Raw genomic sequence first — 26,894 nt, 5'->3', positions numbered from 1 at the left:
TATGACAACCTGCATTGAAACATCTGTGGAAGGCTTCCCAAGCTTAAATGTGTACATGATCCATCTGGGGATCTTTGTAAAACACAAGTTTTGATCTCATAGGTCTTCACTTTCTATAGCCTCTTTGGTAATAATTCATACTTCTCTATGTATATGTATATGTATTTAAATATAAAAAGGCAGGCACATCAAAAGAAAATTGTGGGATAGTGAGCTAAGCTGCTGGATACAATGCTGGCATCCCATATCTGAGCAAAGGTTGGAGTCCTGGCTGCTCTGCTTTCTATCCAGCTCCCTACTAATGGGCCTTGGAAAGCAACAGAAGATGGCCCAAGCACCTGAACCTCTGCCGTCCATGTAGGAGACCCATATGGCTCTCCAGCATCCTGGTTTTGGCTTGGGCCAGTCGCAGCCATTGTAGCCATTTCAGGAGTGGATGAGTGGATGACAGATTTCTCTCCCTCCTCCTACAACACCCCTACCCCATGTTACATGAAAATAAATTAATCTTAAAAATAGAATCATCTCTAGGATTAAACCTAAACATCTACATTCCCATTGAAGCAAACACATCCTCAGGTTTTGTAAATTAAGTTTAACAGCCTCTTGCTGGAGTAAAGTTCAACATCTGAGTTAACCTACAACTATAAAATTATGTAGCTCTTGTCTCACTATGATACTCTCCTATATCCTAAATTGGAAGCCTGACATATTCTCTGAGTTCTCAGTACTGTTAGGGCATCTGTGTTGCTTAAGTATCTATGATTTGCAAACAGATGCCAAGCTCTCTTGCCTCTAGATTCAAAATTTAATTAGGTTCTGATCCTTTGCTGGAAGATCTAAGATAAAACTTTTGCACTATCCGAAGTATGAGATTTTTCCTCCAAATGAAGAGCCAAATTATGATTTCATACTTTTAGAACTCAAGTAAAGAAACATAGGATTACATTTTTTTTTCTTGTATCAGTCACTGGCTCCTTAGAACTATGCCCTTAAGTTCATTCTGAAATTGTTTCATGCCTCCTTTCCATGGTATGTTATTTCTTTATAGGAAATGGTTACCTAAATAAAATGCTTTATATATGCAGCACAAAATGGATGGATTAGAACCTAGTACATGACTTCCTTCCTCTTCAAGGGATTATTCTTTTGATTATTATTAGTAATAGTATTATTATTATTTTCATTTATCTGCAAGCCAGAGACAAGCGAGACAGACAGATCTCCCATCCATTGGTTCATTCCCCAAATGCCTCCAATTGCTGGGGCTAGGTAAGTTCAAAGCCAGGAGCCACAGCACAATCCTGGTCCCCCATGTAGCAGGGATCCAGTTCTTAGGACGTTATTGCTGCTTCCCAGCGTACATATTAGCAGGAGCAGAGCCAGGCACTCCAGTAAGGAAGGCGGGCATCCTATGAGGCACTTCAACCACTGCACCAAGGGCCCACTCTAATATCTCTTTTCTTATTGTTACTGAGTATTCAAATGTTAGTGCATATAGTACGTCAGAGTATTGAATAATTTCTCATATAGCCTAATGATGTTTCCTAATTTTATTTTCCTCTTCTTACAGTATAAGCAAGTAGAACAATACATGTCATTCCATAAGTTACCAGCTGATATGCGTCAGAAGATACATGATTACTATGAACACAGATATCAAGGCAAAATCTTTGATGAGGAAAATATTCTCAATGAACTGAATGATCCTCTGAGAGAGGTAAGGATTATTTTCTTCAGTCTCCATTGCACATGATCATTATTTTCTCTTTTCATGAGAAATTCTGTAAAGAAAAATCTGAACTAAATGTGAAGATAACTTTTGACCTTATTCTCCTTTAAGTATTTCTTGTATACAGGCTTTTAATTGCTTTTTAAAGTATTATGTAATGTTCTATGAACTATGACTTTCAGAACCATTCTGTTTTCCATCACTGGTTCTCAGACTTCCTACTTATGACCTCATTGTCCATATCTACCCAGTATTCCACTGGCTTATGTTTTCTGAACTGTTTTTCTTGTTTTTGAATTCTACTCTCTCCCTTCCGTTTTTATAGATCATCTCTTGAACCCTGATCACAAACTGATCTTCCATGAGCAATTCATTTGCTATTACCTCATTAAAACACTTCATAACATCAGTAACATCTCTTTGTCTTGCATCTTCTTTCCATTCCAAAAGCTACATGATATCCCCTTGACCAGACATACATGAACACAGTAAGCTGTCTCATGAAATCACTGTCTTCCATTATTAAGTCTTTCTTATTTAAAGTCTCTTCATAAAGTTTGCAGTCATTCTCTGAGGTAAACTTGGGATATAAAACTTCAATTTTATTTGGAATCTTCTATTTGTAATAGTTGCACATATCATCACCACATGATGGAATATTCATGCCACACCTCCTTCCTTGCTTCCTTCTCCTCTGCCATCATCCAAGCCTAAGGCTGCTCAAGTATATTATCTGCACTATCCCTTAGTTTGCCTTCCAACCTTTGAGGTTTTTATCTAGCTACCCCTTAAAACACCTGTGTCAGATTAATCTTTTATGTACCCAAGCTGATTGTCTTTCTTCTAAAAAAAATCAATCTTTACACTAAAAATAAATTCAATATAGACTGCTTAAGCTCATGTTTCAGCTCTTCTGCATTCTCACTTTGGTTCTCTCCTTTTCACTGTTGCTTTACATGTTGCAAAGTGGCCTGCAACCAAATTATGCAACTTGCTGTCTTGCAAAAATCAATTATAGTTTCTCATCCTTGCATCATACAATTTCTAGAAATGTCTCTCATCTGTTGACAAAATCTAGTTCCAATAATACTTCTTTATTTTTACCTTCTTTGACCAGATACCAGACTGAATTTCATCTCTGTTTTCCTTGACTCCCAGGGCCATGTATTTTATATTTTTAATTTTTCTTGAAACTCCTAATACATTTAGCGTAAATTAAATTACTCATATATTCATACAACTAATGTCTCTCTTATTTATAGCCATTTCTAAATTTCTACATGCACAAAAATTTATCCACATAATTTTAAGTACCATTTACCTATTAGGAATTTTGAAAATAAAAGGCTATCTACTATTAATGAACTTAATTTTCCTATAAATTCTTCAATCAAATTAGAATGTATAAACCTTTATGCTTTGAAAATATATTTCAAATATGTCTTTTGTTTGTCTTAAAGAAAGCAATATATTAGTTGTATTTTCAAAATTTAACAAGATAGTTAGCTCTATATCTTTGCTGGAATATAAAATTTATTTTAAATTCAAATTCTCTTCACTAAAAGGCAGAAACTCAAGACAGTGGAATCAGGTTGGGTTCTCCAGGAGGCAGAGGGTGCAAAGATAATTTGAGTCAAGTCAGAGCTTGGAGACAAGGATAATTCAAGAGAAAATATCAGGGATGGAGATCAAAGCAAAAGGCAGGAAATAAAACTAAGAATATATTCCAAAGAGGCAAGGAAAGTTAGGATCCTGGTGTAAAATCTCATCAGCAATATAGAAACAAATAGAACAAATAAATGTAAAAATGAACCCTAAGAAATCCAGCCTTTTGGAAAGTTGCCCTCCGTGTGATATTCTCAATATAATGTAAAATGGGGATAAAAAGACATTTTTCTGTGACCTGTTTGCTTTATTTACTGTCATTTCTCTTGTCAAAATGTAGTGTAAACTGATCTTGACTGGAAATTTTCCACCTCTCACTTTTACCCACATGCACAGACATACATCCAACTGCAGTCAGTCACTAAATGATGACCAGTTTCTTCTCTGGTGTATTCACATTCCATGGCTGAGAGTCTCAACATCTTATAACTTGACATAGGAAATGCACTCACAAGTGTTCTCCCTGGCTTGATTCTCAGTGGCTCAAATTCATCCCATTGCAGGACAACCATACAAATACAAAACCAAACTTTACGATGTCTCTGTTAGATCCCCACCGTGACCATCCCTGCAGGAAAAAGTCCAAGCTCCTTGAGGTGACACAGAAAGAGATCCTTCATGGCCGGCCTCCAACTTCATTTTTTTGCATTAATGCCCCACAATAGTGTATTTTTTTATAATTGTTATGGGGAAAATTGCTACTGATTGCTTCTTTGCCTTTTTTATGTTACTGTATTTTCAATCCTTTATAATCAGAGTACTTTTTACTTTCTATTAAACATTTTTATCAGATCTTACCGTCTTTGCAAAATGTCCTTGACCACTGTCTGTATTACTGTATTTATTATTTGTTACTAATGAGTTTTTTGAGGATAGAAACTCTGTCAATATCTTCATATCTCTAGTGACCAGCATATATTAGGAACTCATGAAACATTGAATGAGTGGTTTTTTTAATTTTTTTATTTAGTAAATATAAATTTCCAAAGTACAGTTGATGGATTACAATGGCTTCCCCCCCCCCATAATTTCCCTACCACTCGCAACCCCCCACCTCCCACTCCCTCTCCCATTCCGTTCACATCAAGATTCATTTTCAATTATCTTTACATACAGAAGATCAATTTAGTATATATTAAGTAAAGATTTCATCAGTTTGCACCCACACAGAAACACAAGTGTAAAATACTGTTTCAGTACTAGTTATAGCATTACTTCACATTGGACAACACATTAAGGACAGATCCCACATGAGAAGTACACAGTGACTCCTGTTGTTGACTTAACAATTTGCACTCTTGTTTATGGCATCAGTAATCTCCCTAGGCTCTAGTCATGAGTTTCCAAGGCTATGGAAGCCTTTTGAGTTCGCCAACTTCGATCTTATTCTGACAGGGTCATAGTCAAAGTGGAAGTTCTCTCCTCCCTTCAGAGAAAGGTACCTCCTTCTTTGATGGCCCCGTTCTTTCCACTGGGATCTCACTCGCAGAGATCTTTCATTTAGGAATTCTTTTTTTTTTTTCCATGATATCTTGGCTTTCCATGCCTAAAATACTCTCATGGGCTCTTGAGCCAGATCTGAATGCCTTAAGGGCTGATTCTGAAGCCAGAGTGCTGTTTAGGACATCTGCCATTCTATGAGTCTGCTGTGTATCCCACTTCCCATGTTGGATTGTTCTCTCCCTTTTTGATTCTATCAGTTAGTATTAGCAGACACTAGTCCTGTTTGTGTGATCACTTTGACTCTTAGACCTATCAGTGTGATCAGCTGTGAACTGAAATTGATCACTTGGACTAGTGAGATGGCATTGGTACATCCCACCTTGATGGGACTGTATTGGAATCCCCTGGCACATTTCTAACTCCACCATTTGGGGCAAGTCCTATTGAGCATGTTCCAAATTGTACATCTCCTCCCTATCTTCTTCCCACTGTTATATTTAACAGGGATCACTTTTCAGTTAAAATTTAAACACCTAAGAATAATTGTGCGTTCATTACAGAGTTCAACCAATAGTACTAGAACAAGAACAAAAAAATCTAAAATGTATAAAGTATTACATTGTACATCTAGAGTCAGGACAAGAGCTGATCAAGTCACTGTTTCTCATAGTGTCCATTTCACTTCAACAGATTTCCCCTTTGGTGCTCAGTTAGTTGTCACCGATCAGGGAGAACATATGATATTTGTCCCTCTGGGACTGGCTTAATTCACTCAGCATAATGTTTCCCAGATTTCTCCATCTTGTTGCAAATGACCGGGTTTCATTGTTTTTTACTGCTGTATAGTATTCTATGGAGTACATGTCCCATAATTTCTTTATCCAGTCTACTGTTGATAGGCATTTGGGTAGGTTCCATGTCTTAGCTATTGTGAATTGAGCTGCAATAAACATGGAGGTGCAGACAGCTTTTTTGTTTGCCAATTTAATTTCCTTTGGGTAAATTCCAAGGAGTGGTATGGCTGGGTTGCATGGTAGGGTTATATTCAGGTTTCTGAGGAATCTCCAGGCTGACTTCCATAGTGGCTTAACCAGTTTACATTCCCACCAACAGTGGGTTAGTGTCCCTTTTCCCCCACATCCTCTCTAGCATCTTTGTTGGTGGATTTCTGAATGTGAGCCATTCTAACCGGGGTGAGAGGAAACCTCATTGTGGTTTTGATTTGCATTTCCCTGATGTGATTTCCCTGAGTGATTTTTTTAACACAATTTTGAATCAAAACCAGAGTAAAAATCACCCTACATAATAGAATTAGAGCGCCTCATAGAGGAAGTATGAACTTTCAGACATTTAAAATATTTACAAGGTGAAAGCAGCGTTTCTCCATTTGTTCTCCTACCACTCAGTTTTTGCTACTCTGGCTTCCCAACCATAAATGAAGTCTAAATTTAATGTTGCACTGAGTTAAGTGATTATTAGAAAGGAAAAAGCATTACTAGAAAAGAGCGTATGGAGCAACATGAAAGAGAGTTATAAAAGTCAGTATTTAAATAAAACTTGGGTTTAAAAAACTGCACATGGTTTCTGAAGAAAATTTAGTAGAACAATGGGAAATGTATCTTTGTCTATCAAATTGGGGTATTCTATATACATGTTCCATTCAAGTCATAGTGGTAGCTCACCAGAAATATCTAAAAAACAGTAAAATGCATCATTCTACTTTTCAAACATTTCTTTGCACCTAGAAGATGAAACATAAACTTATGAGAAGGGGTGTTTCTATCAGTGGTATGTTATTACAGTGTCTAGAAAGTGCCTAGCTCAGAGTCAGCATTTAATTACTGATAAAATGAATGTGAAATTAGTGAACTAAGATATCCCCAAGGTAAGGCAGGTTACTCAGCATTTATTTTGTGATAAAATGTAAAAATATAATATTGAATTTAGCACATGTTGCTAAACATATTCAGTTTTCAGTCAGCAACCATGTAGTCTTGTAGCTGGACTTTTAAACCATATCATTGTCCAGAAGCCTTAATCTTATAAAAGTATTCTACATAATTTAAGGTACTAATGCATTCTTAAGAGAAGTGATTGCAGCTATCACAAGTCTGTGAAATCAGAAACTTATAAAGGTGATGGATAGGTCACACCTTCAGACTCTCACAAATTTACATTAATGACATTGCTTTAATGTAGGGAAGGAAAGCAAAATGTTATGGTAACAAAAGTGAAAATTCTTCTGTGTTTGTAATCAAGTCTGTTTTATATTTTATCAATTTTATACCCCAGGCTCCTTTTCAATGTGTTGGAATACTGTCAAGTATAAAAAATCCTGATTTTGTGAAATGACAAAACAATTTCATTTGTATGACATTTGAAAGCTCCAAAATAATCTCATATCATGCATATAAAATTAATTCAGTTAGTTTATATTTCAAAAGCAATACTTTATTAAAAACATTTTCCTATTTCATTTCTTTGTAGGAATTATGTGATTTATCATTTTTATATGTTAGAGGCAAATTTGTATAACACCTGTAATGAATAACTGGTTCAACCTTACTGTTGAAATATCAACAAAAATGTTACCTCCTCAGTGAATCCTTCCCTGAAAAACTAACATGAATTAGTTAGCATGATGTCATTCTCTAAAACATCAGCCTTTTTAGTATGTACACGTTACTCTGTTGTCTTGTTTACCCTTAATATTTACTTGTTCATTGTCTATTCTGATGGATGAACTCGAGATCCAAAAAAGCATTGACTGTTTCTTTCTTGATTTCCACCACAACTCCAGCCCTCCAGTGCATATGTAATTATTAGCTGTTGTATAAATAAACAAATTAAAGTTCAATGTGGATCACATACTTGGCTGATCATCTCAAAGAACATTGATTGTTAAGAGCTCTGAGAGAGCATTTTGTCAATAAAATGGTGTCACTTGTATTAAATAAGAAAAGCAATAATCAGAATGATCCAAGCTCTTTCCAAATAACAGGATCCTCTAGATCATACTGTGATCAGTATTTTTCCTTATGTATTACAAAAGGATATTCTCATTGTTAGATTCTTCTGTGATTGTGTTAAATGAATGTGCTGTATACCAGGACATCCTAATTTTTCATATGATTGTTTTTACTTTCTTTTTATCATTTAGTACACAGTATAGTAACTCAGAGAGGGGTAGGTGATGTATTTCAGTAGATTGACAATATAGAAAGTAAATTCTGTGCAACCACTAATTTTTTAAAGATTTATTTATTTATGTGAAAGTCAGAGTTACACAGAGAGGAGAGGCAGAGAGAGAGAGAAAGAGAGCGAGGTCTTCCATCCAATGGTTCACTCCCCAATGAGTTGCAACAGCCAGAGCTGTGCCTATCCGAAGCCAGGAGCCAGGAGCTTCTTCCAAGTCTCCCAGGCAGGTGCAGGGGCCCAAAGACTTGGGCCATCCTCCACTGCTTTCCCAGGCCATAGGAGAGAGCTGGATCAGAAGCGGAGCAGCCTGTACTGGAACCAGTGCCCATTTGGGATGTAGGCGCTTCAGGCCAGGGCGTTAACCCACTGCGCAGCAGCGCTAGCCCCAACCAACCACTATTTCTTAATAACCATCATGGGCTAGATTGAAAGTAATTTTTCCTCTTGTATTGCTGCTACAGTCAGAGTGTTTATGTCCCCTGCCCCTATTCATATGTTGAAATCCTAACCTCTGAGGTGATTTTATTAGAAAGTGGGGCCAGTCTTTAGGGTAGCATTGTCATGATGAGAATTCATGTCCTTATAAAGAGATCAAAGAGAGATTCCCTTATCCCTTCTGCCATGTGAGGACACAGCAAAAAGATGGTAATAGATGAACCAGAAATTGAGCTCTCACCAGACATCACCTCTGATAGCATCTGGCTTGAACTTCCCAGCTTCCAGAACTGTGAGAAATAAATTTCTTTTGTTTATAAGCCACCTGCTGTACCATACTTTGCTATAGCAGCCCAGAAGGTCTAAAACAATTGCTGTGCCAGATCTTCCTACAATATTGTCAATGGCTTATCAAACAATTGTTGCTGGTCCCTTGTCTAAATCTAAGTGGTGAGACACTTTAAGGTGCAGAAGGTGCACAATTACAGATGGAATTGTGTGTTGTTTATCTTTGTACTAGGCTTTATATCCTGCACACTGATCTCCACTAGAATCCTCAGTATTTTGGAAGGTAACTGTAGAATAATTGAGGTGCCAGCGCTGTGGCATAGCATGTAAAGCCACCACCTGTAGTGCCGGCATCCCGTATGGGTGCCGGTTTGAGTCCAGGCAGCTTCACTTCTGACTTAGCCCTCTGCTATGGCCTGGGAAAGCAGTAGATGTCCCAAGTGCTTGGATCCCTGAACCCACATGGGAAACTCAGAGGAAGCTCTTGGCTCCTGGCTTCAGATATGCACAGCTCCAACCATTGCAGCCATCTGGAAAGTGAAGACCTCTTTCTCTCTTCTTCTGCCTCTCCGTACCTTTGCCTTTCAAATACATAAGTAAATCTCAAAAAATAAAAAGGATAATGGAAAAATTGGGGCTGGGCATATGACCTCAAGTTTAGGATGCTGCTTAGAATGCCCACATCCTGTATGAGAGTACCTGAATTTCGCGTGCCTGAGTTTGAATCTCAGTTCTGATCCTGATTCCAGGTTGTTCGTATTACGTATCCCTGGAATGCAGCAGCAAATGGAAGAATCAAGTGGCTGGTTCTCTGTCAGCCATTTGGGAGAACCTGGTTGAGTTCCTGTCTCTTGCTTCAGCCTGAGCTTTCTCTGACCTTGGTAGGCATTTTGGGAGTGAGCCAGAAGATGGGAGAGCCTCTGTGCCTGTCTTTTTAAAAATAAATAAATAAATAACTTAAAATAATCCGCAGTTCACTGTAAGCCAAAATAATTGAATAAGAATATAAAGGCATAACTGAAATCTATTTAGGAAATTCTTAAGATGGTTTTCAGAAATTCGCTATTTTAAATCATAACTTGTTCTGGGATATACTCATCATTGGTGATCTTCACTTGCTAGTTGCTGTGGGGCTATGTCTAGCCAAATTTAAGAGTCTGAAAAGTTGTATTTTATGAATCTCTAGTCACCTCCCCTTTGCCTGAATTGTTGCCAGACCTGAGTTTCCTCCCATCCACTTGTTATAGGTTTAGGAGTATTTTTCCATGGCTCCTCAGAAATATTCAAAATTTCATTGTCTTTGAGAGTTCATATCCCTTCTGTGATTTTTTTTTTTTCTCAATGCTGTTGGTAAGTGTGTGTATTATTTCAGCTATGTAACAACTAATGAATGGAAAACTACAACTGAGGGGCTTTGCAGCATCAGAGTTGCTAAATATAGCCTTCATTCCATTATCCTCATTTAAATCCAGCTCCAGAACTAAGTAGATATACAGCTTCAGGCTTTTTTCTTAACTTACTTATCTGCATTTCACTCTACTCACCTTGAAATGTGAAAGGTGATCACAATAACTACTTCATGGGGTTATTTTAAAGATTAAGTGAGCAAAACATATAAAAAATTAGGAAAGTGGCCGGCACATAGCAAGTGCACAGCAGATTGTGATTCTTGGTGCTGTTATGATTCAATGAAGACAAGGCTGCAGACCTAGCTGCCATGGCTCTTACAGTTTGGTGAGACATAGAGTTTTAAGTAACCACCTATAACTGTGTAAGTTCAGAGAGAATGGTTAAAGAGTATTAGATCAGTATACAGAAGGGACACCAAGCCCAGCCCTGTTATGCACTTCATTGCTTTTGGAATTTACTCAAGCAATCTACTAATAAGTTCTCCCTTTATTTTAAGAGCCAGCTTTCTGGATACAATGCTTTAGCACCCCAAACTTGACATTGAAATGTTATGATCCCAAGACTGAACTATACTTGAATAAATGCTGGCAGTATATTTAAAAACAAAAGCTAATTAGGAAAACTCAGTGAATTATACTCCTCTGCTTACGAGAGGCTCTTGGAATGTGTACAAAATAAGAAGGGCTATTTTTAACATGATCAGACTTACACTGATTTGATTAGAGCAAATGGCAAACTTAACAGTCAGGAAAGAGGTTAATGCCCTTCTGAGCTTGTCTCCAAAGTTCAGAACTGATCTATTTTTAAACAATGAAGTGTGAAGAGCCATGGGCTGAAAATAGGTACAGATCATGTGTCCCAGTAGAATATAGAACGTCAGTATATTTCATCTTCACAGAACATGAATCGAGCTGAGAGTATAATCTTGTCCTTCTGACCTTTAATATATCAAATGTAATGTTATGCAAGAAAATATAACTTTCACATTTATTTATGTCATGCAATTCTAAATCATTTTTCAAAATACATGTATTAATTTAAAAAAATTGTTATTTTTATTTGAGATACAGAGAGAGAGAAGGAGAATTTTCCATTTGCTGGTTCACTCTCCAAATGTCCGAAACAGCCAGGACTGTGCCAGTGCAAAGCAGGGAGTCAGGAACTCAATCTGGGATCTGGGTCTCCAATAAAGAATGCAGGGACCCAACTACTAGAACTTACGTGTTTCCTGGGTGTCCATTAGCAGGAAGCTGGAATCAGGAGCAGAGTTAGGACTCAAAGCCACACACTCCAGTGTGGGATGCAGGCATCCTAGGTGGCACCTTAGCTTGCCACCTGCCAAAATGCCTGCCCTGTTGGTTTTAAAATGCCTTCCAAAAAAGGTGTTTAGTCGAAAATAAGTAAAACATGCTAGAATTATAGTATCTTTCAAAAGACCAAATACTCAACAGGCATAAGTAACAAAAGACTAGGAAAATTACATAAGGCATGTGGATGTACTGACCCTATGAAAATAATTGGCCTATAAGTTTATTCCTCCTTTTGTTTGGCCTATGAGTTTTTTCCATACATCCCTAGATTCTGAAAGACAGGCAAAAATTTATCTATTTCTTAATGTATTCAAGACAGTCAACAAGGCATAACAGGGAAGATAATTTTTAAGATGTGGTTTTCAGTCTCAAAGTGCTTTATGCTTTCAAAACAAAACATAAATATATGAGGAAAAATTATGAAGAAAAATAAAAATTCATCACTAAAAATACAAGAAATAGAGGAAATCACATATGGTTGATTGCCAGAGTAAAGCACCCTATGCTGACTAAATTGTTGAGAAAAGAATGTGTTCCTCATGCCTGGAGTAAACTACACTGGCCTCAGAGGGAGGGGCTGGTACTGATCTGAAAGCACATGTGGAATTTGCATAGACATAGAGGATAGAAGATGTCACCTTGAGTAAAGAAAATAGGGTAAACAAGAATTTCTTTTCACCTTCTCTTTTGGTCCAAGGAGCAGAAAAAACAAATCGAAAAATAAAGAAATTTTCCTTATACAATCATTATGTTATAGTTTTGAATATTTTCAACTACAGTTAAAATACAGGAGGCTTCAAAAAGTTCATAGAAAATAGATTTCAAAGATGTGTATTTTGTTGTAAAATATTGAGGATGCATAAAGAGGGTGTTAAAAATATCATCAAAATATGTACTAGATGCATAGATTTAAAAAACTTTTTGCAGAAGAATAAACTAGTCTGAATTCAATTTTTCATGACTTTTTGAAGTTTCCTTTTATAAGCCTCTTTTATTGTTATTTTTATAAAAGGAAATATTATGTCTACTCCAGTTATGGTAAACATGAATATTATTTTAAGTGATCTTAGAGAAGGAACCTGAATAATAGAACCCAAACTAAAATAACTAAGATAATTGAGAACCAAATTTAAAAGCAACCCAGATTGTTGCAGCAATCAATAGTATTAATGGTTTCCATAAAAATAATTTACATTAGAAAAATGCCTGTATTTGTAAAGCTTTTATTTCTGTATGCAGGCTGCACCACGTGCTAACTGTAAATCCAAAGTAGATAATACTAAATTCTATTATTTTAAATTATGTGTTAAAGACAATATGTGTGATATATTTGTCTAGCTTATACAAATAAATGTTCTATTGTTTAAAATACACTGCAATTGACTTACGTACCTACAATTTAACATTCTTAAATTATGCAAGTGATTAAAATAACCATATTGTTGTTTAATTGTGAAGCTTGCTTATCAGAATAGAGTAAGGTAATGCATATCACCTAGAAGTGATGATGATGATGATGGTAGTGGTGGTGATGATAATGATAATTATGATGATGATGATGATGTTGATTTAAACATCCTCTCGATATGTAAACATACCAAGTCTTGGAGTAGTTTGGTTTTGCTACAACTTCAAACATCCAATAAGTCCCTTCCTGGCACTGTGTGCAGGGTTATAGAGGTAGATGAGCATGTAAACAATGTAACCCAAGCGTTCCAAGTGACAAAAAAGTTCTAACATTAGAAATATCTGACTCCTGGGGCAGACAGTTGGTATAGTAGGTGAGACACCGCTTGAGATATCCACAACACATAATAGAGTTAAGAATTTGAGTTCTGATTCAACTCTAATTTCAGCTTCCTGCTAATATATATCGTGAAGGAAGCAGGCAATGGCTCTCTGCCACCCATGTGGAAGACACAGATTGAGTTCCCAGCTCCAAGCTTCAACCTGGCATAGCCATGGTGTGACATGTGACTCTGGTTTCTCTCTCTCTCTCTCTCTCTCTCTCTCTCTCTGTTACTTTCAAACAAATAAAATGATAAAGTAAATATAACATACAAAACGTCATTTTGTGTGTCAGACACAAAATGACAGTTTAACAAAATATACATGTGGATCAACTGAAAGTCAAACATTAATAAGTCTAACATTAAAGAAACTACTATTTAATGGCTCTGAAATCCTCAAGGTGCTGTCAGCTTGAGATTTTAAAAATACTTCTTCTGTTCCAACCATGCACAGTATTTATACACCTTCAGTATGTACTCATGATTATAAAGTAAAGGAAATAAATCCATTCCAGGTAGAAGTGACCATCCTTGTTTCTTTTCCCCAGCAAACAGTATATTTGTTTTAAATTATTATGCTTTACCATAAGTACACCACTTTTTAAACAATCCAGAAGGAAATGAGTGCTCAGTAACATGTTTTTATACTGATTACTGTCCCAGAAATTCTTTTTTTTTTAAGATTTATTTATTTATTCGAAAGTCAGAGTTACACACACACACAGAGAGAGAGAGAGAGAGAGAGAGAGAGAGAGGTCTTCCATCAGCTAGTTTACTCCCCAGTTGGCCGCAAAAGTCGGAGCTGTGCCAATCCGAAGCCAGGAACCAGGAATCTCCTCCGGGTCTCCCATGTGGGTGCAGGGGTCCAAAGACTTGGGCCATCTTCTACTGCTTTCCCAGGCCATAGCAGAGAGCTGGATCAGAAGTGGAACAGCTGGGACTCGAACCAGCGCCCATATAGGATGCCGGTACTGCAGGCGGCAGCTTTGCCCACTAAGCCACAGCTCCAGCCTCCCAGAAATTCTCAATATTGATATTCAGATGTACATATATAAATTTGTGAGTTATGTTAATCCTGTAATACTTGACATAAATATGAGCCTTTTCTATCTGGTCAATGCCAAGCATCATAGCAAGAAGTTTCAGTGTCAGACGGTTGTCATGAAGTCTAAATAAGATGTGTGTAGAAGAATTTTATAAACCATAATTTTATAAAGTAATCTTGTTAAAAGGCATCTTCACAATTTAGATTTTCAGGAAAAGATGAAAAAATTGTGCACTTTCCCCCAAAGTTAAACAGAATATTGAATGTGCACTAGGATACCAAATGAGTGTTTAAAAATACGTCAAGGGGCCGGTGCTGTGGCATAGTGGATAAAGCTGCCGCCTGCAGTGCCACCGTTAATTATTGCTTCTACCATGGCCTAACTGTGAGAACAGTGCTCTCACAACATCTTGGCAGATCCACCACAGGGAAGACTTCATTTATTTTTTTTAGATTTATTTATTTATTTGAAAGGCAGAGGCAGAGGCAGAGAGAGAGAGAGAGAGAGAGAGAGAGAGAGAGAGAAAGTCTTCCATCTGCTGATTCACTCCTCAGATGGACACAACACCCAGAGCTGCACTGATCCGAAGCCAGGAGCCAGGAATTTCTTCCTGGTCTTCCCACATGGGTGCATGGGCACAAGGATGTGGGCCATCTCCTGCTGCTTTCCCAGGCCATAGCACAGAGCTGGGTTGGAAGTGGAACAGCCAGCTCTTGAACAGGAGTCCATATGGGATGCTGGAACTGCTTTACCTGCTACTCCACAGCGCCAGCCCCAAGACTTCATCCTTGTAGCATGATTACCTATATTAGACAATTACCTATATTAGTTTGCTAGGTCTCCCATAACAAAACATTCACAAACTGGGCAGCTGAACCAATAGATACTTATTTTCTCACAGTTCAAGAGGCTGGAAATCCAAGATGAAGGTATTGGCAGTCTGGTATCTTGTGGGGCCTCTCTACTTGGATTGCAGATGCCTGCTATATTTGTGTCCTTTTTTTGTCCAAATTTATTCTTTAATTAACAAAGTCTTAAAAGGACAAAGTTGTTAGATAATGGCCCACACTAATACATTCATTTTCACTTAATCTCTTCTTCAAATGCCATATCTCTATATATAGTTATGTTCTGAGTTACTGTGGCTTCCATGTAAGAATTTTAGTAGGAAAACTTAGTGGATGCCTCTTACAGTGCTTCTAAAAATCTGACTAGATTCAAAGACAAATGAGTGTTTGATGTCTCTTGCAACACCTGCCTGGTTTTATGGCCTGTCCTGATGTATACATATTGTCATGCATGGATGGTTAAAGGTAAAAATGAACTCATGTGGATTTTACATCATAGCATTCCAAACATAAGTTGTTATCACATTCTCCAGATCACCTTCTTTCAGAATTAAACTTTCTTTTTCACTGTACTATCTGGTGGTGCTGTTTAGGAATTTTTATTTTGTTCCACACACCTCTGGATGTACATTTGCTGTATTGGGCAGTGCAAATTAGTTTTTATCATGTCAAATGGGTTTAAATCCTATTCTGCAAATAAGTCTTACACCTTGCTACAGACAGCTGGAGCTAAATTGTGCTGGAGTTTACAGAAGTCCAATGACATCCTGGGCCCTGGCTATTGATAACATCTGGGGAATGATCCAGCAGATGGAAGATATCTTTTTCTCTCATCTCTGTGCCTCATAAATAAATACAAATATAGATTAATTAAAATCATCTGATACTACATTTCAAATTATAACTTTCTCCATTATATATATTTGTGCCTTCAGAGACTGGTTTATTTGAGGAACCATGGTTTCTGCACCCAAATACTTATTACTGGAGTATTTTATTGGAAGTAAAGACTGAGTCACATCCCCTAAAGATTCTCTGAGTCTAAATTGGAGCCTCATAAATTGTATTTTAGGAAAAAGTCCTAAGTAAGTCTAAAGGATCACTGTTGTCCTCTGAAAAGTAGAGGCGAGATGTCCTCTTTAGCAGGTTGTCAAAGCCCTTTTGTTTTTTTCCATTTTGATACTTGTCTACCTGAGAGCCAGAATCAAAGTTCAGAGTACAATCCTGGTCATATTGTGTTACTGCCCGAAAATGGTGCTACATTGTGCCAGCTAGCTTTAACACAAACTTGATACTTCTTTGTGCCAAGCTATGTGTTGGGCTCCTCAGCCCTAATTTCAGAGCTGCTGTCTTACAGAGGGTCAGGATGGCTCAGAAGCTGCAGAAGTGAAGGGAAACTTTGAGAATCCTTTATCTCAAAAAATGGGTGGACACTTTTCAGTATATTTAATTGTAGTTTTCAATTTTTACTTTTTAGCTTCACAAACTACATGTTGTAGTTTCTGAAGTAACGACTGAAGGTAACCTCACTGGAAATTCTCAGGAGGTCTCGTGAAATTATTTTGGATAGCTGTTTCCAGATACTGCTTTAAGATATAAATCTTACCTTGCCAAGGGTCAAACTAAATCATGATTTATTAGTCTATGGAGGCTTCACCTTCTCTTTCACCTTTCTTTCAACTTATAAATAAATAGGGAAAAAATATGCTTCATGCTTTTCATGTTGAATGCTTCATTAAATAATAGATTTCGAATGCAGGTTTAAAAAATCTGGAATGAATGCTACCATTTTGTTTTCTGAATCCACTTACCCATGACATTATGCTGATTCTACAGCAGTGTACACTGTCCAGTGAAAATGTAACATGAATCATTTATGTGACTTAAAATTTTCTAGCAGCTATGTTTAAAAAAATAAAAACAGGGACTGGCACTGGGGCATAGCAGAGTCAGCTGCTGCTTGAAATGCCAGAATCCCATATTGTTTTGCTGGTTTGAGCCCCGGCTGCTTTCTTCCAAGCCATCTTTCTGCTAATGGGCCTAGGAAGGCAGCAGCAGATGGCCCAAGTGCTTGAGCCCCTGCCACCCATGTAAGACATGCAGTAGTGGTTAGCTCTTAGCTTTGGACTTTCCCAGACCTTATTGTTACACTAATTCAACATAATCAATGAGATTAAAATGTGTTAACATAAAATAGTATATATTCCTATTCTGTGACTATTTTCCACTTATGTTATTAGTACTTGGAGTTTTTTTTTTGCTACAGTAGATTCCTATCACGTTTCTGTGTTAAATAAGCAGCACCATGTCTATCACATTTTCTGACTTTATTTTATAATTTTATTTTGACCTGAGCATTTTCTCTTTGACAGGTTTGTTGTGTGAAAGTTCTCATATTTTTTTGGTTTCTTTTTTTTTTTAAAGAAAAAAAAGCTCTCATATTTTTTTGGTTTCTTTTTTTAAAAAAAAATGACTGTAAAGAACAGATTTCATATATCTCACAGGAATACATCTAAGAAGATAACTGTGCTTCCCTCCTTCTCTGTATCCCTCCTCCAGTTCACTTTCTTCCCACCCTTACTTACTTTTCATTACTTTTTGCAAAGACATAATTTTAATCCACCCTATAATCATGGGCTTAATTAACCACTATCCATAATATTCAGCAAGCAAAATGTAGGAACACTGCAGTTCCGCAGGAGTATAAACAAGGGCTAAAATTAACAATCAAATCACAATATGTCTGTTTCATTCTTATACATTTATTGCATTCCATATTAACTGCCATATACCAGAGAAAAATATATTTGTCTTTGTGAGACTGTCATTTCACTAAGCATAATGGTTTCCAGTCATATCTATTTTGTTGCAAAAGATAAGATTTCATTTTTTAATGTCTGAAGAGTATTCTGTAGTCTATATTTAGCACATTTTCTTTATTCAGTCATCTGTTGACGGACATCTGGGTTGATTCCATATCTTAGTGATTATGAATTGAGCTATAACGAACATGGGTGTACAGATAACTCTTTCATGTGTTCATTTCATTTCATTTCCTTTGGGTAAATTCCTAGGAGTAGAATAACTAGGTTATATGGTAGATTTATTTTCAGATTTCTGAGGAATCTCCATACTATCTTCCATAATCATTGTACTAGTTTACATTCCCACCAACAGTGTATTAGAGAATCTTTTCCCCCATATCCTCACCAACATTTATTATTTTTTTCATTTTTGAATGATTGCCATTCTAATTGGGGTGAGGTGAACCCTCATGTTGTTTTTTATTTGCATTTGTGATGGATAGTGATCCTGAACATCTTTTTCTATCTGTTGGCCATTTAAATTTCATCCTTTAAAAAACCCCTGTTCATTATGTTCTTAAAAATGTTTATATGAAACACATTAAATCTATTATCTTTATATAAATTATGTATGTACTTATTTATTTATTTGAAAGTCAGAGTTACAAAGAGAGAGGGAGAGACAGGGAGAGAAAGATCTTCCATCTACAGATTAACTCCCCAGATGGCCATATTGGCAGGGGCTAGACCACAGCCAGATGCTTCAGCTGGATCATGCATGTGGGTGGTAGGGGCACAAATACCTGGGCCATCTTCCACTGCCTTTCTCAGACCATTAGCGAGGATCTTTATTGAAAGTGGAACAGCTGGGACAGGAACCAGCAACCATATGATATGTCTGCATCCCAAGCGACTGCTTTGCCCACTATACCACAATCCCAGACCCAGTATATTATATATATTTTTTTCATTTTTTAACTTATTTAGTAAATATAATTTTCCAAAGTACAGTTTATGGATTACAATGGCTTCCCCCCCCCATAATTTCCCTTCCATCCGCACCCCTCCCATCTCCCACTCCCTCTCCCATTCCATTCACATCAAGATTCATTTTCAATTATCTTTATATACAGAAGATCGATTTAGTATATATTAAGTAAAGATTTCATCAGTTTGCACCCACACAGAAACACAAGTGTAAAATACTGTTTGAGTACTAGTTATAGCATTACTTCGCATTGGACAACACATTAAGGACAGAGATCCTACATGAGGAGTAAGTACACAGTGACTCCTATTGTTGACTTAACAGTTTGACACTCTTGTTTATGGCATCAGAAATCTCCCTAGGCTCTAGTCATGAGTTGTCAAGGCTATGGAAGCCTCTTGAGTTCACTGACTTCGATCTTATTTAGACAAGGTCATAGTCAAAGTGGAAGTTCTCTCCTCCCTTCAGAGAAAGGTACCTCCTTCTTTGAAGGCCCGTTCTTTCTACTGGGATCTCACTCGCAGAGATCTTTTGTTTTTGTTTTTGTTTTTGTTTTTTCCCAGAGTGACTTGGCTTTCCATGCCTGAAATACTCTCATGGGCTCTTGAGCCAGATCCGAATGCCTTAAGGGCTGATTCTGAAGCCAGAGTGCTGTTTAGGACATCTGCCATTCTATGAGTCTGCTGTGTATCCCACTCCCCATGTTGGATTGTTCTCTTCTTCTTAATTCTATCGGTTAGTATTAGCAGACGCTAGTCTTGTTTGTGTGATTCCTTTGACTCTTAGACCTATCAGTGTGATCAGTTGTGAACTGAAATTGATCACTTGGACTAGTGAGATGGCATTGGTACATGCAATATTGTTGGGATTGTATTGGAATCCCCTGGCACATTTCTAACTCCACTATTTGGGACAAGTCCTATTGAGCATGTTCCAAATTGTATATCTCCTCCCTCTCTTATTTCCACTGTTATATTTAACAGGGATCCCTTTTCAGTTAAATTTCAATGCCTAAGAATAATTGTGTTTTATATATATATATATATATATATATATATATATATATATAATTACAGAGTTCAACCAATAGTATTAAGTAGAACAAAAAAAAAAAAGATTCGCACTTTTTAAAAGATTATTTATTTGAAGGTGAGGTCGGGGGGGGGGGGGGAGAAATCTTCCATATGCTATTTCACTCCCTCAATGCCCAGAAAAACCCTGGCTGGGTCAGGCTGAGCCAGGAGTGTAGAACTCCATCCAGGTCTTCCACATAAGTGGCAGGAACCCAAGTACTTGGGTCATCATCCGGTGCATCCTTTGGTGCATTAGCTAGACTGGAATTGGAGTAGCCAGAAGTTGAACAGGCAGTGGGATATGAGATGTTGGCAACCCAAGCAGCGGCTTAACCAACTGTGCCTCAGCACCCAACCCAGAATCACATTAAAAAACAAATAAATAAACTAAAAACAAAAACAAAAAACTTGTTCTAGGGAAATTCAAAAAAAGTAAATGTTTCACCATGTCTTTACCACCTTAGCATTAACAAATGTCCATATCAGACTTTCAAAATGCATACAATTCAAAAGAACCCATTTAAAATTACTCTAAGCCATCAAGGGTTGAGGTAATTCTAGGTATGTACAAAGGAAACGTGCTTTTCAGAGTTCATCAAAACCCTAACTCTCAGTCTGTTGACACCCATGTAAGGGAGTCAGGCAGCCTGACAAACTGTACGTCTTCCTCTTTCAAGTGTGTGGTCAGGGGCAGATTATCTAACATCTTCTGTAAAATGGAGAAGCAATATTATCTGATACACATGATTCTTATCAGAATAAATAAATAAATTTTTATAAAGCATTTGAACCAACACTTGAACGCTGGCAGAGACTCAAAAGGCATTGCCTCTTTTGATTATACTCATTCTTCTAATCATCCCAGTTTTAATGAAACCCCTTAGCACATTCAGTTGCTGTTTTGACTATAACTATTCCAGAATTGGAAAGAAAAAAAAAAAAGTTATCAGTAACATGCTTGAAAAAAGTATGGTCTGGGTGCTGAAGTTTTACTAGATGTAGATTGAAATATATGTATTTTTTGTAAAGTCACTGTGAAATTCTCCAGATCTTGAGAATTCCAGCCTTTGGAATGTCTGTCTAAGGTCTTAGATGGAAAGTCTTGTGTGCTGTGCACTGCCTATAAGTATGGGGTATGTTGGCGTGTAGGAATTCAGTGGAACAGTATCTCTTTTGTTAAGGTTACACAGTGACTCATTTGTGTAATCATGGTAATTATATTAATAGCCACCATGCTTAAAACTTTTTAGAAATATACTGTTTAGAATTATAGTAACGTAGAATGAAGCAGAATTAGATGTTTCACAAAATGGAATTTTACACAGGAATATTTAGGTAATCAATATAAGAGTATAATGGTATTAAGAACCTTGAAATATTACTGTTTATATAATAACCAATAAAGATATTGCTTAAATTTTCCTGGGGTTTCAGAGTAGAAATGATTCCAAAGCACGCATTGTGATGAACGTAAGTCTCTCCAGAAGCAATGTCAATATATCATATCCCATTTTTTTTTCTGGCACTTAGGAAGTAAAACTAGGAAACAAATTACCAGCAAAATAATCACAAATCAAAAAGCAAACAACAGTTGTGGAGATGTTTGCAATTGTAATCCCAACAGATTTTTTGTGAGGGGTACAAAATGAGCTTCTAGAGTAGAAACAAAGAATAAACTCTTAACTAGACACTTTGCAAAGAGAATAGTCACCTGACCAAAATGTCTAATAAAGCATGTATAACAATATTATTAATATTGTTGATATTATATATTATATTATATATTATTATTATTAATATTATTCATGGGGAAAAGCAAATTAAGATAAAATAAGGAAATAAAAACCAAAACAAGGCATCTCTCTGTACTCACCAACAACTAAAATATATGTGTGATAAATAACTTAGCAAGGATGTGCGATGCTTGAAATGTCATATGTTGTGGGAATGAGAGGAAAATAAAGTAGCTATTTAGGAAAACTTTTTGCAGCATCTACTAAGCTTAAATATATGGTTATTCTATTACCCAGAAATTCTGGTGAGGTGCATAATGTTCTCCAAATATGTGCATAACAACTTTAGTTTATTAGCCTAAAACTGTGAAGAACCCAAATGTCGTGAAAAATAAAATGGATAAATAAATTGGTACATGGTCATAAAAGAAATTACAGCCTGTGATTAAAACAAAAATAAATGAATCGTCACTGTGCAACACAATTTATGAGTCACACTGACACAATGGTGAGCAAAAGAAGCAAGACACAGAAGAGTACATGGTATGTGATTTCATTCACATGTATTTCAGTAGTTAGCCATACTGCTCTAAAGTGATAGAGGTATGATAGCTAAAACGAGGTTGACACAGAAGAAGCAAAACAAAGCTTTCTTTGCAGTTTTCTGGATGTGGGTCATTATCTGAGAGAAAATATTTGAAAATACTCAGTTAAGATTTATGCAGACTTAAAATTTGCGTACTTAACTCTGTTGGTGTTATACTTTACAAACAAACAAGACTCCTTACATTGTGACTGAAAAATAATCATGCATAATTCTGTGACACTTTAGCAATATAATGGAACTAGTGTTAACTGCAAAGCCTTTCATATCTGAAATAAGCTGACATCCTGTCAAAGTTAGAGCAACAATTATTGTTTATTGGTGTTTGGTTGTTGAAATAGATAAAAGGCGGCAGGCGCCTCGGCTCACTAGGCTAATCCTCCACCTGCGGCGCCGGCACTCCGGGTTTTAGTCCCGATTGAGGCGCCGGATTCTGTCCCGGCTGCGCCTCTTCCAGTCCAGCTCTCTGCTGTGGCCCAGGAAGACAGTGGAGGATGGCCCAAGTGCTTGGGCCCTGCACCTGCATGGGAGAACAGGAGGAAGCACCTGGCTCCTGGCTTCTGATCTGCGCAGTTCCAACCGTAGAGGCCATTTTGTGGGTGAACCAACAGAAGGAAGACCTTTCTCTCTCTTTCTCTCACTGTCTAACTCTGCCTGTCAAAAAGAAAAAGAAATAGATAAAAGGCAATTTAAAATCTTACCACTACTCTTTATAGCAGAGTTTTGCTTCCCAAGTAGTGATAAGCATACTAAAGAGGATACTGGATAAGCAAAACCTTTACACACACATGTATGTGTATGTTTTAGAAGGAACATGTAACCACCTGTTTTGGGTAATTGATGGTGTAATTTTTGATGCTTGCTCAACTAATAAAATACATCTATACCTTGGGTTCCCACTTAGAATTTTTTTTATCACAAAGTTTGTTTCTAGCTTGAAATATTACATAGAATTGTATGCATTATTGCCCAAAGCACCTGAGTTTATTTACTTGGCTTCCCAGTGTTTTATTTCCCAGCTGGGAAGTTGAGAAAGTGGTTGGTGAACTCAGAGAGGGAGCATACCCTCCAGGTAACACAAGTCTGCATTTCTCCCTCAATTACTGCTCTGTCTGAACTCTCTCCAAAATAGTAAATGAGCTTCAGATCTCACACGCTTTTCTATGAGACATATTATGCCAAAGAATATTACAGAAATCACATTCTTAACATTTATTAGCAATTTGATATCAAACTGTTCCTTTAATGTGCAATATATCTGCCATGGATCATGATACTCATGTCACAATTATCACCAATAAAATAACATGTCCCCTATAGAGAAGTTAACATTGTGTAACTTCAAAATCTTATTATTTTTGCATGAAAATTTCCTTTATATCAAATATTTATTATAACTTGTTTTAACACCAAAATATTTAATAAAAATACCTATATCTTTTTCAGATGTATATATTAATTTCCTATGAGTTTTTAAATATAAGAAGTCCAATTATTGATTTTATTTTTTACATAAAACCTTTTTTCACAGTTTATTTCAGAGTAGTTTTTAAATGTACAAAACAAAAATTGTGAAGTAGTAATACAGAGTTCCCATATACCATTACACATTTCTAATAACATCTCATTTAGTATCTGTCATAATTTGTGTATTTTAAACAGAAACATTTGTAAACCATCCTTTTGCAAGTTTTCAATTTAAAATGCATTAAAATAAGAATTACATTGATGCTAAGTTACATAATGTTTATTTGAAGGATAAATTTCTTTGGAGAAATAATTTTTTCTTCATTTAGTACCCTTAATTGAGTAAACTATTTTTCAAATTTCAAGATAGTTATGGATTTTTGCATTAGTAAAAATAAATCTAGCAGAGCGTATATCCAATATTGAAAAATATAAGCTGTTTATATGATAATTTTCTGTTCTTATTGAAAGACTCATGTCATAATCTTTACAGCAATAGAAATAGACACATCCAGGACCTGATATTTATAATCATGCTTCTCTATGATATGACTGTTGTAAAATATTTATTTGAAGATAATTTTCACCTTACTTTTAGATGAATTAATTTTGGGGAGAATGTGCTTTGATACCAAGATCAAAAGGCACATTTATTTTCATAAATCTAAATAGGAGTGAGTATGTCTGCAATAAGGTTTTTATGTTAGACTTGTATTAGGTTTGCAGAAAAGTTGCAAAATCAGGGTTCTCAGATGCCTCACATATAATTCCCCTCCCCCATTTGATATCAATGTCTAATATTAATATGATACATTTGTCACAATGATTGTTGTTTCCAATTTCGATACATCATTAGTAACTGAAGTCCAAGCATTATTAGATTTCCTTAGTTTGGGTGAAGTCCCTTTTTCTGTCCTAGGTTTGCAACTGGGGCACCACATTGCATTTAATGATTGTGTCTCTTCTTGGTTGTGCCACTTTCCTCAGAATTTCCTTGTTCTTGTTGAATTTGACAGCCTTGAGCAGCACTGGTCAAGTATAGTGTAGAATTTCTCTTAATTTACAAGATTGAACTTGGATTATGTGTTAGGGAGAACACTGCAGAAGTAAAATGCCCTTCTCATCACATACCCAGAGTATGTGTTGTTGACATGACTTACCACTGTTGATATAGCATTGGTCAGTGGAGTCAGTGGCTTGAAGTGTTGCTTGTCATGTTTCTCTATAGTAAAACTACTCTTTTGTCCTTCTCGATAGCATACCCTTTAAAGAAAGTCATTCTGCCCAGTCTATCCTTAAAAGATCTTCATCTTCTTGAGGGGTGAATAGCTTCGTGAATTGTTTGTTACTTGGAATTTCAACATGTTGATCTTTTTTCTCTCACTTTTGGATTTGTTCATTTATCTGCACCTGTGTGTGCTTTGGTTATTTGTTTTATTCTTTGGGCTTAATTCAATACTATATTTATTTTGTTGCTCAGATTGTTCTAACTTTGACCACTGTTAGTGAATTCAGTGCTCCACTGTCCCTTTTAAATTGTCTTATCGCTGTAGGCATTGGTGGTGGTGGTGGTGGTGATATTTTTGCTTTTTGGTCTGTTGCTTTGTTTTTGGCACTTCCATACTTTCTGACATTATGAAATGCACCAGAAATAAGAAGTCATATATATCTTTAAAGGAACCTTTAGCTTCGCTAATTCAGAGTAACATTATTAAGGTCAGGACCACTGTTTACTTCCTTGGCAAGTCAGCTCTCCCAATTTAATGCATATGGACAATGCTGATAACTCAGCCCACACTTTTCTATAAATGAGCTAATTATAACAGCTGCCATAAAGAAAATGGACGGAAATTAGAGCTATTAATAACTGTATTTTATTTGTTGGTGTGCTATAGAAAGATGTGATTGCTGTAGAAGCAGCTCTAAAAGCCCTGTGTTACTTATGGAAAGATATTAATAACTTTATTAAATATGTTTTCTCTAATAAATGTTCCAGGAGGAAATAGAACAGTTTTTAAACGTTGTGCTTCACTTCTGTACTCACATGATTTTGTGGTAAACTGATTCTCAAAATAACTGAATTTTGTGAGAGGATTAAAGACTTTTAGAAATCAAGGCATTTCTGTCTCATTGTATTTTTCCCTATCATATATTTATTAGAATTTTCAGCTTTAATCAGATAGTATTTATGTGAAAATAAAAGTTCCACGAAGAGAGGGAAGCAATGAATAGATTCCTTCAAACCATAACAATAACAGAAAATGGTCCCAACAGTGTTACAAACAAGGTAGCACCAACAGATAACCTCAGTATGCCAACACAGCATAGAAAACAGTTCCTCATAGTATATCCTTTTGGCTTAGAAGTTGAGTTAAGATGTCCACATCTCGGCAGGCGCTGTGGCTCAACAGGCTAATCCTCCACCTTGCAGCGCCGGCACAAAGGGTTCTAGTCCCAGTCAGGGCACCGGATTCTGTCCTGGTTGCCCCTCTTCCAGGCCAGCTCTCTGCTGTGGCCAGGGAGTGCAGTGGAGGATGGCCCAAGTCCTTGGGCCCTGCACCCCATGGAAGACCAGGAAAAGCACCTGGCTCCGGGCTTCGGATCAGTGCAGTGCGCCGGCTGCAGCACACCGGCTGCGGCAGCCATTGGAGGGTGAACCAACAGCAAAGGAAGACCTTTCTCTCTGTCTCTCTCTCTCTCACTGTCCACTCTGCCTGGCAAAAAAAAAGATGTCCACATCTCATATGGGAGTCCCTGAGTTGACTCCCAGCTGTGTTCTTGATTCCAGCTTCCTACTATTGTATACCCTGAGAAGCAACAAATAATGGTTAATGTAGTTGGGCCCCCACCACCTACATAGGAAACCTGGATTGAATTCTGTTCCCATTTGGCCCAGTCCAGTCCTAGCCACTGCAGGTGTTTGGGGGAGTGATCCAGTGAGTATTTACTCTGTCTCTCTTTTGCTGTCTCTGCTTTAAAAACGTAATCATAGGAATAAACAAGTTTAATTATTTTTAAAATGCACTTCCAGGGGTAAACATTTGGCACAGCAATTAAGGT

At 36.8% G+C, this 26,894-nt stretch overlaps 1 protein-coding gene across 1 annotated transcript in view; it reads left to right on the top strand.

The window, feature by feature from the left end:
• HCN1 (hyperpolarization activated cyclic nucleotide gated potassium channel 1) overlaps window positions 1-26,894 on the top strand; it is a 406,216-nt gene that overhangs the window by 338,648 nt on the left and 40,674 nt on the right. Inside the window, exon 5 of the mRNA XM_062211814.1 lies at window positions 1,574-1,720. Within this exon, the coding sequence (XP_062067798.1) occupies window positions 1,574-1,720 (147 nt within the window). The remainder of the gene's footprint in view (window positions 1-1,573; window positions 1,721-26,894) is intronic.

The sequence above is a fragment of the Lepus europaeus genome, chromosome 15 (assembly GCF_033115175.1).
Source record: "Lepus europaeus isolate LE1 chromosome 15, mLepTim1.pri, whole genome shotgun sequence".
NCBI classification, from domain to species: Eukaryota; Metazoa; Chordata; class Mammalia; order Lagomorpha; family Leporidae; genus Lepus; species Lepus europaeus.
The sequence above is the reverse complement of the archived record's forward strand: the minus strand, read 5'-3'. Positions and strand labels throughout refer to the sequence as shown.